Source organism: Morone saxatilis, unplaced genomic scaffold, assembly GCF_004916995.1.
Source record: "Morone saxatilis isolate NCDOM2014 unplaced genomic scaffold, NCSU_SB_2.0 Contig0, whole genome shotgun sequence".
NCBI lineage: Eukaryota > Metazoa > Chordata > Actinopteri > Moronidae > Morone > Morone saxatilis.
Window position 1 is genome coordinate 9965654 of NW_023339650.1, and position 15068 is coordinate 9980721.

Consider the following 15068-nt stretch of genomic DNA (forward strand, 5'->3'; position numbering starts at 1 on the left):
ATATTACTGTTATTAAAAGATAATGACTTATTAAAAGGTGTTGTTTTATACATTTTCAGTACACATTGACAAATAAATGTGACATATATTGCAGAAAAAGAAATAAACCGAGCAACTATGGCTGCTGTAAACTCACATGTTTCATTATTCTGTCACTTCTATTTAGTTTTTACAAAACAGCACCTCATCACCTTCAACAAATCCTTCTCTCAAAGTCCTTTAAAGCGAGACAATAAAACCTTTGCTAAACTATTCTAGCCACATGACTGTTGGATAATGGTACATTTTGTATAACAGTTAGCTACAGAAAGGTATTCAAGTCAGTAAATGACTGACATTTGTTCTACAGGAATAGAACATAGCTAACTTTAGCCTCCATAAGCTACTGGTTATACAATAACAACTAAGGCTCTATCTGCAAAACCTGTGAGTGTATTGGACAAAGAAATGCTGCATTTTATTGCTCACGAATTTGCCTTTTTATCTGAAAGAGGAGGAATGGGTTATGGCTTCTTTAAAAAACAACATATTCTTACTTTAATTTGTGTCTCTCACCCAGAGAAAGACTCACACCAACACTTTTCAGTATGTCGGGCTGGATAAACTTATTAATGAAGCTAATAGATAACAGATAAGATAAGATGTTCTTTTATTGCTCCCCGTGAGAGAAATTCAAGTTAGACACAGCAGCACAGGGGAAGTGTAGTGCAAATAGTAGAGAAGAGTAAAAATACAATAACAGAATAATAAAATAAAAATATAATAAAGATATAACAGAAAATAAAACAAGATTAGTTAAACCCTCAGCCAGTGTGGTTAACATAAGATAACACTGTAATAATAGCTTGCTAGAATGGCAGTGAACTTGTTTGTTAGTTTAATATGCAAAATGACTTGCTTAATTGGGTTAGGAATGGCTAACCCAAAAGGAGGCTACAGAGAGAAACTCTACAGTTGTTCATACCGTTCGGTTGGTGCAGATGGGGGTGAAGGCGTTGGTTCCACAGGTAAACAGCCTGTTTCCATTCACCAGCAGAACCCTGATGTAGTTCTGGCACTCCTCCTGTGGAAACACACCAGCAAACACACATATCACAGTTAGCAGTTAGCGGCAGCGGCATTATCTATCCATTGACAAGCAGCAGCATTAGGCAGAGGGACAAAATTACACTTTATGCCAATAAATGAGACAAACACCTGCAACCGCGGGAGGGCTACTCTAAAACGTGGCCAAGCTTGACAGAGTCAAATCAAGCCTAATGCCCACACAGCTTAGTCATGTCACATCTTAATTCAACAGGGACGAGATTTGGAGAGGGATCTGAATGAGGTGGAGAACTGATAAATGCAGCGGGCGTGGGAGAGGACCACTCAGGATTAGTTTAGAAAATTGCCTTGGCTTTGTTGACTAGTCAAAAAGTGGAATGAGACTGTAGCCAATCGTACGCTTCATTCAAACATGTTTCTTTTTAGCCTGCTCTTTGTATTAATCAATCTAAGCACTTTTCTCTAAATGATGGTAAAGTACTCGCACACCACTATTTCCTTGGCTCACTCCTCCTCTGAGGCTTTGGCCTGGGTTTCTAGCAAACCACTCAGCACTTGGTTAAAAGCGCACGACAAATAAAGCGGCACAGACAGAGTGAATGATTGATTGAATGATTGATCGCCACTGAATGTCATGAACTCTTAACTTTGCCGTCTGGCTTTCATGCAGCTTTGCTGGGGATTTGCATCAACAAAACTCAAAGCAAATGTAACTACAGCAGCAGTCAGTATTCATGTCAGAGAGCGGTGTTTGTTTTTGTCCTAGGACAAGGTAATAAACTCAAAGGGTCCCCTCCATCTGAAAGGGGCCACGGCTGGGTGGGTGAGGGCCCCTCGTAGAAATTTAAAACCTTGTAAATCTGCTATTGTCTCAGCCGCTCGAGGTGCCCAGGGCGACCCCCCCCCCTCCCATTCCTCCTCCTCTCAAGGGTCTGATTTAGGAGTGGAGGGCACTGTAGGAGAGATGAAGGGAGAAAGGAGGGGAAGGACTTTTATTCCCCCCTATCAAGATGGAGGTTGACTCGTAAAACAACTCGTTTCCTGGTGCTAAGCACAGCCTAAGTATGTGTGTGTGTGTGTGTGTGTAGCAACACTTGTTATGTGTGCCTATATATCTGTGCTGTTTGTACAGCTAGTTGTGTACTGTACGCTTGTGTATATGTGTGCGCATGGGTGCAGGATTGGGGGTGGGTTGTGTGGGCTCTGCATAATTCAATTCTTCTCTGCAGTTTGTTTCTACGGTAAATAACGGCATATTTAATATTTGCCCGTCCTCACAGTCTTGACTTGTTTATGAAAACTTCCTGACAAATGTTCCACGTCCGTACTGTAATACAGAAGCTGTTATGCTTGGCTCTCGCATTATAAAACAAAACAGAGGCAGCAATCAAGTCCTGTCAAGTCAATTTAACTCTCCTTTCTTCTCCTGGTTGAAATAAATCAAATACACAGGAGAAGAGAGAACGTGTGCATTAAGAAAAAAAAATACAATCACTTGTAAATTCACTCAAAGCGCAGGCATGGTATCTGTGTAATAGCTTAAGCGATGGTATATTGCTGCGCGCTGAGTTAGGTAATAAACCATCGAAAGCCCTGTCAACTGCGGGAGAATGAAGTCTTTTAATGCTATTCTTAGTGTACATCACAGGAGCTGATCCTCAGAAGGGAACAGTGAGCAAAACAATTCGACTCCCTCAGACGGCAGGGACTCTCAAGGACTGAGGTAGCTTTAGTCTGTAATTCACAACAGCTATCTTGTGCTGGCCAGCTCGTGCATGGCTATTATGGGCCCCTAACCACCTTTCACAGAAGGATAAATACACAGCGGTGCACACACACACTCACACAGAGACTAGGATCAGGGCTGGGTAGTTCACCTACAAGTCAAGTTCAGTGTTTTAACCAGCTGTTTGATAGACAAGGGAATGGCAGCTAACCACATACAAAAACATGCACTTGCACAAAAAGGAACTACAAAAACAATAGGAACTCCCTTTTCTGCAAGTTCTATAAATAAGAGTTAAGCTGTGGTTGGGGAAGCTTTTTAATTCCCAAGTTGATTTAGATCCTTTTTGAAGACAATACCGCATATAGAGCAGGAATTCCCGGTGAGTTCATATGTTAAAGCTTAATAAGAATTCAATGTTGCTCTCAGGCTTCAACATGTTTCATCATATCACTTGACAACTTTTAAATGTTAGTGAGCTATTTGATTGATGATGCATCCTCTGAAGGGAGATCTGTGATTTCTGTCTTTAGGAGATTACATTTTCTTCTTCTAACTATTATGCCTCGCTGATACACTGGTGGGAAAGTCTGACATCTGGGCCTTTTTGTTCCACTGGTAAACAGCATTCATTCATGTGTTGTTTTTGTAGATTACCAAAACCCACAGGGAAATGTTTAACAATCATCAGCTGTTTTGGAGGCTGCAGCTTTGCAATTTAAAAGTTCAGCAGGGTTGGAGGTTTACTTTTTAGTTAGTAGTAGTTCATATTATTATTATACTATTAAAGGGAAACTTTATAGTTTATTAGTTTATTAATTTAAAGTTTATTAGTTGTCCTCTGGGGCTCTGGACCAGGACCTTTGTCAAGACGTAATTTTGGGTTGGACATTAAATTCTTAGCCACATAGTAGACCTGAGGAGCGGCAATGTCAGTCAATCCCCTGACTCCATTGAAAATATTGGTTGAAAACTTCCCATCAGTCTCAGCTGTACTTTGTGTTTAGTGCTTATTAGAAAAAAATCAGCTTGCTACTCGCTAAAATAAGATGTTAAACATTATACCTGCTGAGCATGTCAGCATACAAAGCTGCAATGTCTAAACTAAATTAACTCAGTAAAAGACAACAGAAAAGAAAACACGCAATATTACATGTAAAAGTACACACACGCACACAGTTAATAATATAATATGACAACAAAGCTGAGAATAGTAATTTTAAAAACAACAGTAGCTACTTGTCAAGAAGCAAAAACAGTCAGTGATTTGAGTTCCAGCCGGTTCCTGAAATCCTCCTGAAATTAGGAGAGATCATAGTGAACAGAAAAAAGATGTCTTTTCAGCCTGGATTTCGAAGTATCAACAGACTTTGCCTCCCAAATGTGCAGTGGTAGAATACAGAGTTCAGTGGGCAAAGGAATAGTTGATAGAGGGAACGTAAAGGTTGTGATGGAGTATATGGGGAAATAAGGCTGGAGATAAATGAAGGAGTGTGTCCATTTAAAGCCTCATTGTTAAGAAGGAGGATTTTGAAATTAACTCTTGTGCTTTTCTCCACTCAAGGAAAGTTGAACAAATATAAAACCTCCATGGATCAAAAAATCATAACAGAGTCATAATGGACCTTGTTTTCAGTTCTCGGTGTCCTTCAACTGTTTTCTAGACGTCTGCTTTATGATGGTGGTCTATGCGAGAAAATGCTTTTTGGGCTGCAAAGTGGTTACTGGGCAGAAGTGGAAGCAAGGTAGAGCGCCGCCACCATATCTAGTTTCAATATACATCTATGGATCCAACTTTAATCACAGTACAGCCTCGCAGAGCTGCTCACATGGCTGTAGACTCTTGCAACAGGGTGTGAATTATGTTCTAGGGTCTAGGCTTTCTAACTCTACTCTCAAAACTTCATAAAATACTCCTGTAAATCGCTGAAATACCCCTTTAATTGACTTTATTAAAACCAATATGTTCAGTTGGCTGCAAAGTGACAACCATGAACTTAATTCATGAAGTAAACATTTTACAAAGAACAAGATGATTTTTTTGTTTGTTTACAATACCAATAATAAAACTTGTTTTTCTCAACATAGTGACAAGGGTCTGATAAAGCAATATAACAGTGTGACATTTCAAATACTCAGGCATCACTTAAACTCACCTCAGATTTTCCACGGCTGAAGCAGGCTCCCTTGGTGAACTCATCGCAGTGCCACTCGGCCTCCTGCAGAGAGAAAGAAAAGCAGCATTGAGGCTCCCAGTAAACCATCAAGAAGAAGCAAACATCAGAAACATTTGGCACCGTGTCACCATGAACCACTTTGAAGACCACTCAGGGAACCCGAACAAAACAATGGCTGGCTCTCAACTGAGGCAATATCCCCAATGTTTTTGAAGGCAGTTTGATGTCTGGTGACTTGATGTCTGAGATAGCACAGCAATGAAAATGCTACACAGGACATTAAAATAAATAGAAAGAGAAAACCATAGTGAGATGAGTTAATACACGGGCTGAAGCACTAATTTCTGGATGCTGATTATTCTTGTGGGAGGAATGGCTAAAAACAGTAGCGAACAGTAAATGAATTTGACATTACATCTTCACTGTACTCTCAATCGCGCACACATACACTCACACGTACACACTTACAGTATACACAAGTTTTTAAGCCGTGTTAAATACAGATGCAGAATCCAATTAAGGTGCATAACAAGCAGAGACCCCAAGAAACGAGAGGCAAGTGCATGTGGAGCTGAATGCCAATTTGATTTATGTGCGAGGGAAAAAGGAGGGATCTTAAGACATAACGCACGAGTCCCTAGAGAGGGATGCCAATGTGATTTACATGTGAGGGAGAAACAGAGGGATGCCTTTTACATTTTACTACAGGAGGGAGAGGAATGAGAAGATAAAACCTCGACTCGTCTCCTCCGAGGGTGAAGACACCAGCGTGCTCCAATTTCTACCGTTTAATTTCAGCGTGACCTCTGGGGGGGCTTTCTCATTGATAAAAGTTCTCTATTCATGAAATGAGTGTTGGCCTTGGGACAGCAGCGGGCCACGAACACACTCACGCTTGTGACAGGCAGAATTAGCCGTCACTGCCACCAGCTCACTGAGATTGGCAAAGAGAGGAATACTTAACAGAAAAACTGGCTGGCGCAATAATACGCTTAACGCCAAGTCACGAAAAGTCTCCAAAAGTAAAACTATTCAACTTCTTTTTTGGCCACGGAAGTACTACTTTCTTGCAGTAATAACCTGGCTAGTGGCCAGAGGCACAGGACTTCACTCTCTGTGGGAATATAGTAAATATCGCTAACTGAAAGAGAATATTAGATTTCATCTTGGTATCAGGACTGTTTTATGCCAAGACAAGAGGGGAAAGGAAAGCTGAACCCCCCTCAGCAATTGGGAGAACTTCTTTCATTTCCTCTTTGAGAAAACTTTGAGAGTTTCCTCTGTGTTTTATGACAAGTGCTTTGCTTTCCGCCTCACTGGCCTTTGGGAGGCGTAGAGACACCCCGTATGTACACACAACATAAATGCACACATGGGCAGTAACAGGAGAGAGCTTAGAGGGAGGAGAGAGCTCAGGGTGTGTGGTACTATTCAGGGAGGATAAGATATAGAGTATAAATGGGAGCTGGCTTCTCTCTTTCTCTTCTTCGTGTGTGTGCATGTGTGTGTCAGTTCACATTCCAGGCCAAAGCAGGCTATTCTGGGGCTGTGCAGCCACTGCACACAAACCACACACATCAGCACAAGCAGCACAGCCTGCACACACAGCACCATAGCGTGTCCCAGCTGAATCAAATGTGGGCGCTGAAAAGTGCTTTCACTAATCGCAAGGGGGGGGGGGAACCTGTTAATGGCCCGAAACCTTACTCACTCATGTTCAGTGTGAAAATCAATCATAATACGATGCAAAATTACAACTTGAGATCACATTAAAGGGAGCAAAGTGGTTGCTTTTATCATTACGGGCCGATTATGCGATTTATCATCGTCTGAAATAGTTCAAAGCAGATTTTCAGAATACTATATATTCCCATTACATCTTTAAGACATCAACTTTATGACTACTGAAGGAGGTGATGTCCATACGCCTGTAAGTGAGGGATGTGCTGGCATCATTGACCATTAAAGCCAACCTATCTGACTGCCCTGCCGCAAATGGTCCAGAGTAAAGAACAGAATCACAGCCATGCAAAGGAAAGCGCCAGCATCATTAAGAAACATTAAAAGCTCATTAACATGCTATTGTTCAGCCACTGTGCTCCTAAGACGAATCTGTCTTGAGCGGAAATATGTCTGGAATGTGCTGTCGTTAAAATAATAATTCTTGGCTTTATCAGAAGAAGCGGCGTTACAAAGACCTTTTTTCTGTGCTTTTGTCACCAAAGAAACTGAAATAGGGACTTTAAGGGGAAACACAGAAGATGAGAGAACAAGAGAGGACTCGGATTAAGTTTAGTGAACTGAGCATGGTGGTGAATTGGCCCAAAAGAGAAATAAAAAATCCACTATGGCACTGTAATCATCTTTGGAGAAAAACATCCATTGGATATTGTGGAAAATACAGCTGTTAGAGGATAATTATGGTTTATTAAAACTATTTATTTTCATTCTTTTAGTCATCATTTTTACGTGGTAAACTGTGATAATTGTTGGACAATTCAGATAATCATTCTATCCTTCCTTTTCTCTTCCAAATATGTTTGGCTAAACTGAGAGCTTGTTTAAAACCTGCATGATTATCTGATTGCTCCTTTTTCTCGACATGTTTGACTTCATTTTAGAAATACTGCCACCCTCCCAGCTTGGTGAGTAGAGTCTTTTTTTATTACCAAAGGGTACTGTCAGCCAAAACTACAAAAACGAGACCCATACTGTAACCAGCAAGAATAATCCTTTAAGCAAGATAAAGTGTGATTAAGATGCACAAATTCCAAGAGAGACAGGGGGAACTTGGCACAGTTGGTAGCAGCCATTTGTTGCTTCAGGGAAGCTGAAGAAAATACTCCTAAGATATGTTATGTTCTGTCTATCCGCCCTCTCTATGTCCCCTGTAATGGGTGCAATCCTCAGAGATGAACCATTGTGCTCGGGTGTCTCGTCAGCCCTCACACTGAGGGGCTATTGTCACTATGAGGTGGGTGCAGGAGAGATACCAAGGGAGAGAGTGGGCAGGGAGGGAGATAGGCAGAGACAGAGGAAAGGACAGAGAAAGGAAAATCAGGGACAAACAGACAAAAAAAAGCAACAAAGAGAAAACAGAGTCCAACTTAGGAGTCAGCCAGAACAAGGGAGACAGTGTGGGCAGAGTGAAGTAGTCAGTGAGACGGAGGAGTGTGGAGCTGAATTCCAAAACAGCACTGTTTCCAGACATGATATTGAATATATTTTGCATAAAGAGGGTCCAGAGAACATGCTCGCTGCTGACAGCTGTCTAGCTTTATGAAATGACTGGCTGTGTGTCTCATTACAAGGGGACGGTGGGTTGAGAGTGAGAGCTGGACAAATCCTGCCGGGGAAATCTAATCTGTCTTATGAATAGCTGATATTACCTTTTGATGTGCTGGCACAATATTTACTATTCAGACTGATGTCTGCTGATGTAAGCTGCTGAAAGATTTACACACAAAATTAGTCTTGATGTAATGTCTGAGCGCGTGTCTAGGTCTGACATATCACATAAGAAGATCAGTCAGTTTTGTAGTGACCCCCTGCTACGCCTCTTTCTACTTAAACTCACAACCCTTTTGTTTAAACATGACATCAAATGCGATGATATCAGTGAACGTGCTGGTATCTGTATCTCCAGTCCCATTGATGCTCTTTATTCTATGCATTTAAATGGCCAAGTTAGTGGGTTCTAGTAATTGAATTAGCAATGCTTCCAGAGCTATGGAGGACGGTTTCTGTTAGCTACTGATTAGCAGGGCTAATTGTCTGTCTGACAAAGTGTAATTGCAAGAGACAGGCCCATGAAATACAACATGTGCAACTGGAGAGAACCTTTTGTTTTCAGTGGCGTCCCCTTCCTTCTTAACGACTCAACAATACGAGTTGAAAGTGAAGAAAAATGGAGGCACAATATACATCTAAACATCATACAGTGACTGTTGCCAAAGGGAGCTGTTATGGATAGTGTTTACGTATGCCAGTGCAGGAGGAGAGAGAGGCTAGAGTGAATATCCACTATTTTTCTCCTCCTCTGGTGCTGTATTGAATGGTGAACAATGCCACTGATCCTCCTCATCCCAGTGCTTATTGACTAATGCTGTGCCACAATGTTTTTGTTGAAACTCAGCCTCAGTGTCTGCATCCTTTTTCGATTAAGCATGGAAAAAGCAAGCTAATGTTGGAATTTTAAAGGTTTTTTTAATTTTATTCTAATGTCTTTTTACATTAGCACCTTTGCTTAGGATATTGTGAATCCAACGAGCTCTTATTGTGCAGGCAAATTAGACACTTTGGGCTTTCAAGGCCAGCATGAAAGTGTGTAGCTTGTAATTAGACCAGGTGTGCAAGGGTAAAGATGGAGCTAAAAATGGGCAGGGGGGGATCACTGTATTAGGGTATTCAATGGCGTCAAAGGACATTTTTTGGGGAGCTCACCGGCAGACAGAAACACAAGGCTGAGTGGTACATTGAGTCGATTTGGCCATTCATCAGCCCTGGCAACACAATGGGAAATTGAACACAATGCAAATGCAAAAGGGCCAATTCATCAGTGTTTGTCCCCTCTCTGCAGTGGGCCATGCAAGGTGGATAATGGCGATGCCAGCGTTGATTCATCTGCCCAAGGTTGGCAGCAGCTGAGGGCAGGGAGCTGAATGAGGCACCAAGGGGGCAAAGGGACGATACCGAACAGATGTGAGCTATAAAGTAGGATTCACCTGTAGATGGAAGAAGGATATTGTGCTTTATGGCTGCTGTTTTTATAGCTAATTCTTTAGCTATGGTAGCTCTAAATGTCTCGTTAGCTGTGCATGCTGCAGAGTCCTTGTCTTTTTTTTTTCCACATCAGCTGCACAAGTTTGAAAGTGGAGCAAGGAGAGAAGTATCAACCTTTTGTTCTTGACAGAGTTTTCCAGATCAGTGAGGATGAGGGTAGAGGTTGACAGGGAGAGGAAGGCCTCTTCAGGCTGTTGAGACACTGCGGGAAAAAAACTTTAAGTACCACATATTAACTCCAATCAAGGCCAGAGGGAGGGCTGACTCATGTTTCAAGGCCTGACTTTTCCCACTTCAATCCACCCATTGCCTTTCAGTTTGAGTACATGCCTTGCTAGTTCATGTAATGTGGAAGATTTTCTACCTCTACTGCTTGATTTTAATAAAATGTTCCTCTGTACACAGTTCCTCAGAAAATCCTTTATATCTTTCATAACTAGCTGAAGCATTTCTACTCCCAGGACTTACAGAAGGCCAAATATGAGGGGTGTCCTCGAAAGACACACAGGCAATGAAAGCAAAAAAGTTCTCAAATGACTTAACATCAACTCTTTTAACAAAGGTCTTCTCTCTCCAACTTCTGATGTTCTTGGCTCTTTTCTATTGTTTTATATTACCTCCAAGCAAGGAGGGCATTTACTGAGGAGATATGGTTGCTGGGCTAAGGCTCTATCGATCTCTGAGTCTCAACTTGTGCATATGTGCAACAGAGCGGGTTAGACCAGTAGTGTTTAACTACCACCCTAAGTGTCACTATTCTCTAATCCCCTCTATAATACAACCGTAAGACTACAGAGTATCCAGGGTTCATTTTCTGCCTTGCAGAATGCTTAAAAACAACTAAAATCATATTGCAACCAAGGGCAGGAAAAGTGGGTCGGATTCATTTTGCCTTCATGCAGCAGCAGACCTTGGTGGCTGTTGTTTTCATAAATGTTTCATGGATGTACATACAAGATGAGATCAACCCGTCATCGATCATATGGTAATTATATCCACCTCTTTAGAGTATTAAAGGCTGTTTGTATTGCACTGGCTCTAAGCCTTGTGCTCTGTCAAACCATACACATCCTCCTTCTTAGCGCTGCCAGCCATGCAAGAACAAATCACTGCCATTGGGCATTATCTGACAGGGCTGATGCATGGGGATGGGGTGAAATCACAAAGACAAGCGTAGGTGTAGCTTTTAGCTTGTTTTTCTTCTGCAGGAAAGAAATAAAAAAAAGAACCTCATGCAACTCTTTTGAACAGCGTTGCAACCTGAAATGAAATGCGACTCCTTCTGCTCAAACTTTCCTAGTTCGCTCTGGCACTTTCAGCACCATATTCCCTTGTAAATCTATTTGATCAATCAGCAATGTACGTAATGTGAGTGGAGCAACAGTGCCAAAAGGGAAATCCATTCAAGTATTTCATATCCAACAACAAAAAGAATGACAAATATACTGTAAGTAAACCCAGCCACAGAGGCAACCAAATCTCTGTGCAATGAATCTCCTGTTTTATGCCAGAATTAAAAAGAAAGAAGGAAATAAAAAGATTTCCAAGGGAGGTGAATGGAAGAAAAGCACTTCAGTAGTTGAACTTAGCTTTCCCCTTGACTGTGTAGCACTGGTCCACTCAAATGCAAAGCAGGGACTAGTGCACAGGTCAGCATAAATTGGCTCCATGTCTTGGCAGGGATTACCAGGTCCTATTCTCTTAAGAGAACATGTCTGGGAGATGAGGGGTTGATTGGGTCGGTGGAATCTCCTCGCTGATTCTGCAGCGCCAGCCGAGCGCAGGATGAAATAAAGAAGGCAGGATGATTGGGTGCGCGGATGGCACAGAGCATCTTTAAAAAGCATCTGTGTCCCAGTGAGCGACCACAAAAGACCGGCTCTGCATGAGTCCTCATCTCTCTCCGTGGGGGGTTTCTCTGCTTTCTTCCCTCTGTCTGTCTCATTGCTCCCTGATTCTTTTTTGTGTGTCGCCCTCCCCTTCTTCCTATCCAACAAATTCAGTATTGCCTCTCATTTCATCTGACCGTTTTTCTCATTTTCCCTTTCCAGACAGATTTGTATCAACACCGGCTCCCTCCCGTCTCCCTTTTGTTCCATCCAACCATTCTCACTCCACTGTTTCTCTTTCTCTCCCTCCTCATCCTCTCCTCTGGTATTCTAGGGTGTAAATGGCAAACATCAGGAGTTGCCTAATCATCAAAGAAGTCTTGCTGCTACCACCTAGAAATAAACCCGTCAATGTGTCAATGTTTGTTTGGTAACTCAGTGTGTCATAAAATGCTTAGCTCCACGGGAGGGGATGTGGGCTCAAACAAGTGTGGAAAAAGAAGGAAAAATGAGAGGATGCAGAAAGAAATTAGAATGACAACATGTGGGAGAAGGGGAATGAAAGACTGATTAAAAAAATAGTATAATTTCCATCTTGACTATACTTTTATTTATGCGTGTTTAGTGCAAATGTTACAACATGTCATCATAGGCAGAAACTCTAACCCTAAAGTTAGCATTCTTTAAGTTAGGTTTAGTATTTCATTTGATCCTCTCCTGTGGATTTTTTGACCTTGCTACTTTGAGAAAAGCAGAAAAGTTTAACCAAAACAGTAGAATCACATTAAAGAAATCTTACAAGATGTTAATATGGTACCCTAGAAAATGTGGAAAAGTATAGCTGCAGAGTACCCCTCATGTACAGTTTCAAATTGGATTTAAACACTCTTCACCTCCCTCTGTGTATCAACCTACAGCACTGTCGACCAAGCCCACTGTCACTCCACCGGATGGGAAGTTGTTGTGACATGTGAAATGTTAAACCGTTTTACTGTAACGGCTTTAAGTTGTGGGAGCTGGTAGCACGCTACGACTATAGCACGGCGTTTGTTGGAGGCAGGCAGCGCTCTGGATGCCAGTGCCAGTGTGACTGTAAGAGTCATATGAGAAGACAGAATGAGTAGATATTCCCTCAGAAAAGTAGGTGAGTAAGACTAAGGGAGAAAAGACAGAGCGGGAGAGAATTAGCACTCACCTGGATCAGTGTCAGGTCTTCCAGATTTAGCCTGAAGAGGTGATTTCTGTAAAAAGAAGTAAGTATGTGAGTTGATGGAGCCATTTTCTGCAAATATACCAAGAAAAAACAAGATGTGTGGATATTACAGCATCTCTGCTCAAAGGCCAAAGTCTCTGTACCTCTAGTTCTTTCATCCTCACTCCCTACCCATAGGGCCACCAGTACAAAGGGATTTCCACCTCCAAAAGGGGAGCATACAGACATACAATGCTTAAATAGCAAGCTGGAGGTGAAAAATGGTTCACAGGATGTCAACAAACTTAAAAGAGTGCTCCACCCATTTAGCATTGTTCTTCTATAACATTGTCAAACTCAAGATGTAAAATTTTCTCTTTAAATTGATGCAGCAGAACCAGAAATATTGAGTTATTCCACGCATTTGTCATCTTTGTTCAAAACCTGGTGCCTACATTCCCCACAATACAACGCGACTGCTGACAGTTAAATCAAAGTTGCAGGTGCGTTATGCTAGTAGTGGCTAATGTAGCCTCGAGTGCCTAGCCAGAGGTCTGATAATATCACTTCTTTCTAACCATGAGATTAATTTTTTTTCATTTTCAAACTTGTAGTCTTCAGCCCCAACCGACCCCGACATAAGTGACTAAAGGCAATTTGTCAGATTTTGCACAGCTACCTACAGAGCCACAAAAGGCTTTCAAATCTGTGGAGTTCCCCTTGAGAACTGCTGCATCTGAAGCTTGTAAGGTTTTCCCCTCTTGGAAGTTGAAATGAACCTTTTCACTGGTGGCATAAGGAGTTGTAAGAGTCAGGGACCTCAAAGGGGCCGAATTCGGTGGCTGGTTGGATTCAGCACCTGCAGCAAATGATGGACCTCTAGGTTTAGCCGACCATAATGAGGAGGGAAAAAGGACTAGATAAAGCAGTGCTTAAACGTTTTACAGTATGCTCCTTTCTCCTGGAGTTTTGTGTGTATGAAAAACAGGGAGCAAGTGACGGAGAAAAATAGAGATTGAAAGAAAATCAAAGCCTGGCGGTGAAACCTCACTCTAATAAGTGCCTATCCTGCCTTGCCTGGAGCTTTTCAAATTTGCACAGCACAAACAAAACTGTTTCATTGGCATTTTCAACTTTTCAAGAAACATTAGGTTTTAATGAATGCCCTCTCAAGGGGAATATTTAGTATATTGACTAACGAGGTCTCGGGCTGTCTACTAAAACCATTATAAACCATTACCAGAATGAGATCACATGAAACCTGACAATTAGGACTAAAATGATTATTTACTGTGTTTCTTCCCCTTTGAGATGCCTGTATTATCTATATTTTGTAGATTTGGTTCCATGGGCCCATCGTGAGCCAAGAATATTGTCTAGGTTATCTAAGTATCCTAAATGTTTGTGCAATTTCACAGCAAAGATTGAACTGAAAGATTTTTATTGCATTGCTTTAAAACTTTGCAGGCAGAGATTTTGCAGTAGTTTTAACAATAACCCATAATGTGTTCTTCATTCACACCAGCAATCATTTTTAAAGAGCATGCATTGTTTTTTTCATAAAGCAGACATCTCATTTCGGAATGAAAATCTTCAAGCAATATTCACACATACTCTTGCGCACATATACACATAAACACTTCTGCAGAGATCTATCAATCTCCTGAAGAGTGGCTATCAGCCAGGTCGCAGTGTGGCCACGGCCCCCTGTTTTACTGTATTGATATCTGCATCGATCCCTTTTTCCTTCCATTATCACTCATACTTCTAACCCAGCCTGCAGCCATCCATCCGACCACATCGCCTTTCACAGTCAGACACTCCACAGCCGTCAAGTTGCCACCGAGAATTGAACTAAATCTCTTATTTGATTTTTTGAGTGCTCCAAATACCAAGTGTTAATAGAATTGGCTAAGCTGTAGCTAAAAATAAACGATTTCCAGCAAAAACATTGTGTTTCTGTTATATATTATATCATATTTTATCATATTATACATCACAATTTTGCCAGCAGTGCCAGTGGGAATTTACTCACCTCTTCAACCTTTGCTCTCATCTGTCCACACATACACACTTTCCCTGATTAGCCTTTTCCATCTAAGTTCCTAGGGTGCATTAGTATATTCCCTGGGCTCACTTTGTTTCTGTTTGTTTTGCTGCTCTCCTTCCTGCTGGCTCCTGTGTTATCTCCTTCATGTTGTAGTGAGTGTTCTATTGACAACTAAGCCATTAAAAGAAGTGCAGGGTGCACTTCATCTGGAATCAGCCAGAGACTCACACAGCATGAATGTATGCACCCAGACACACACACACAC

At 41.6% G+C, this 15068-nt stretch overlaps 1 protein-coding gene across 1 annotated transcript in view; it reads right to left on the bottom strand.

Moving 5' to 3' along the window:
• The window catches only part of sema5a (sema domain, seven thrombospondin repeats (type 1 and type 1-like), transmembrane domain (TM) and short cytoplasmic domain, (semaphorin) 5A), a 117264-nt gene that overhangs the window by 59663 nt on the left and 42533 nt on the right, over positions 1-15068 (bottom strand). The window contains exons 4-6 of the mRNA XM_035655538.1: positions 12757-12802; positions 4930-4992; positions 965-1063 (exon numbers count right to left, since the gene is read on the bottom strand). Coding sequence (XP_035511431.1) covers positions 965-1063; positions 4930-4992; positions 12757-12802 — 208 coding nt within the window. The remainder of the gene's footprint in view (positions 1-964; positions 1064-4929; positions 4993-12756; positions 12803-15068) is intronic.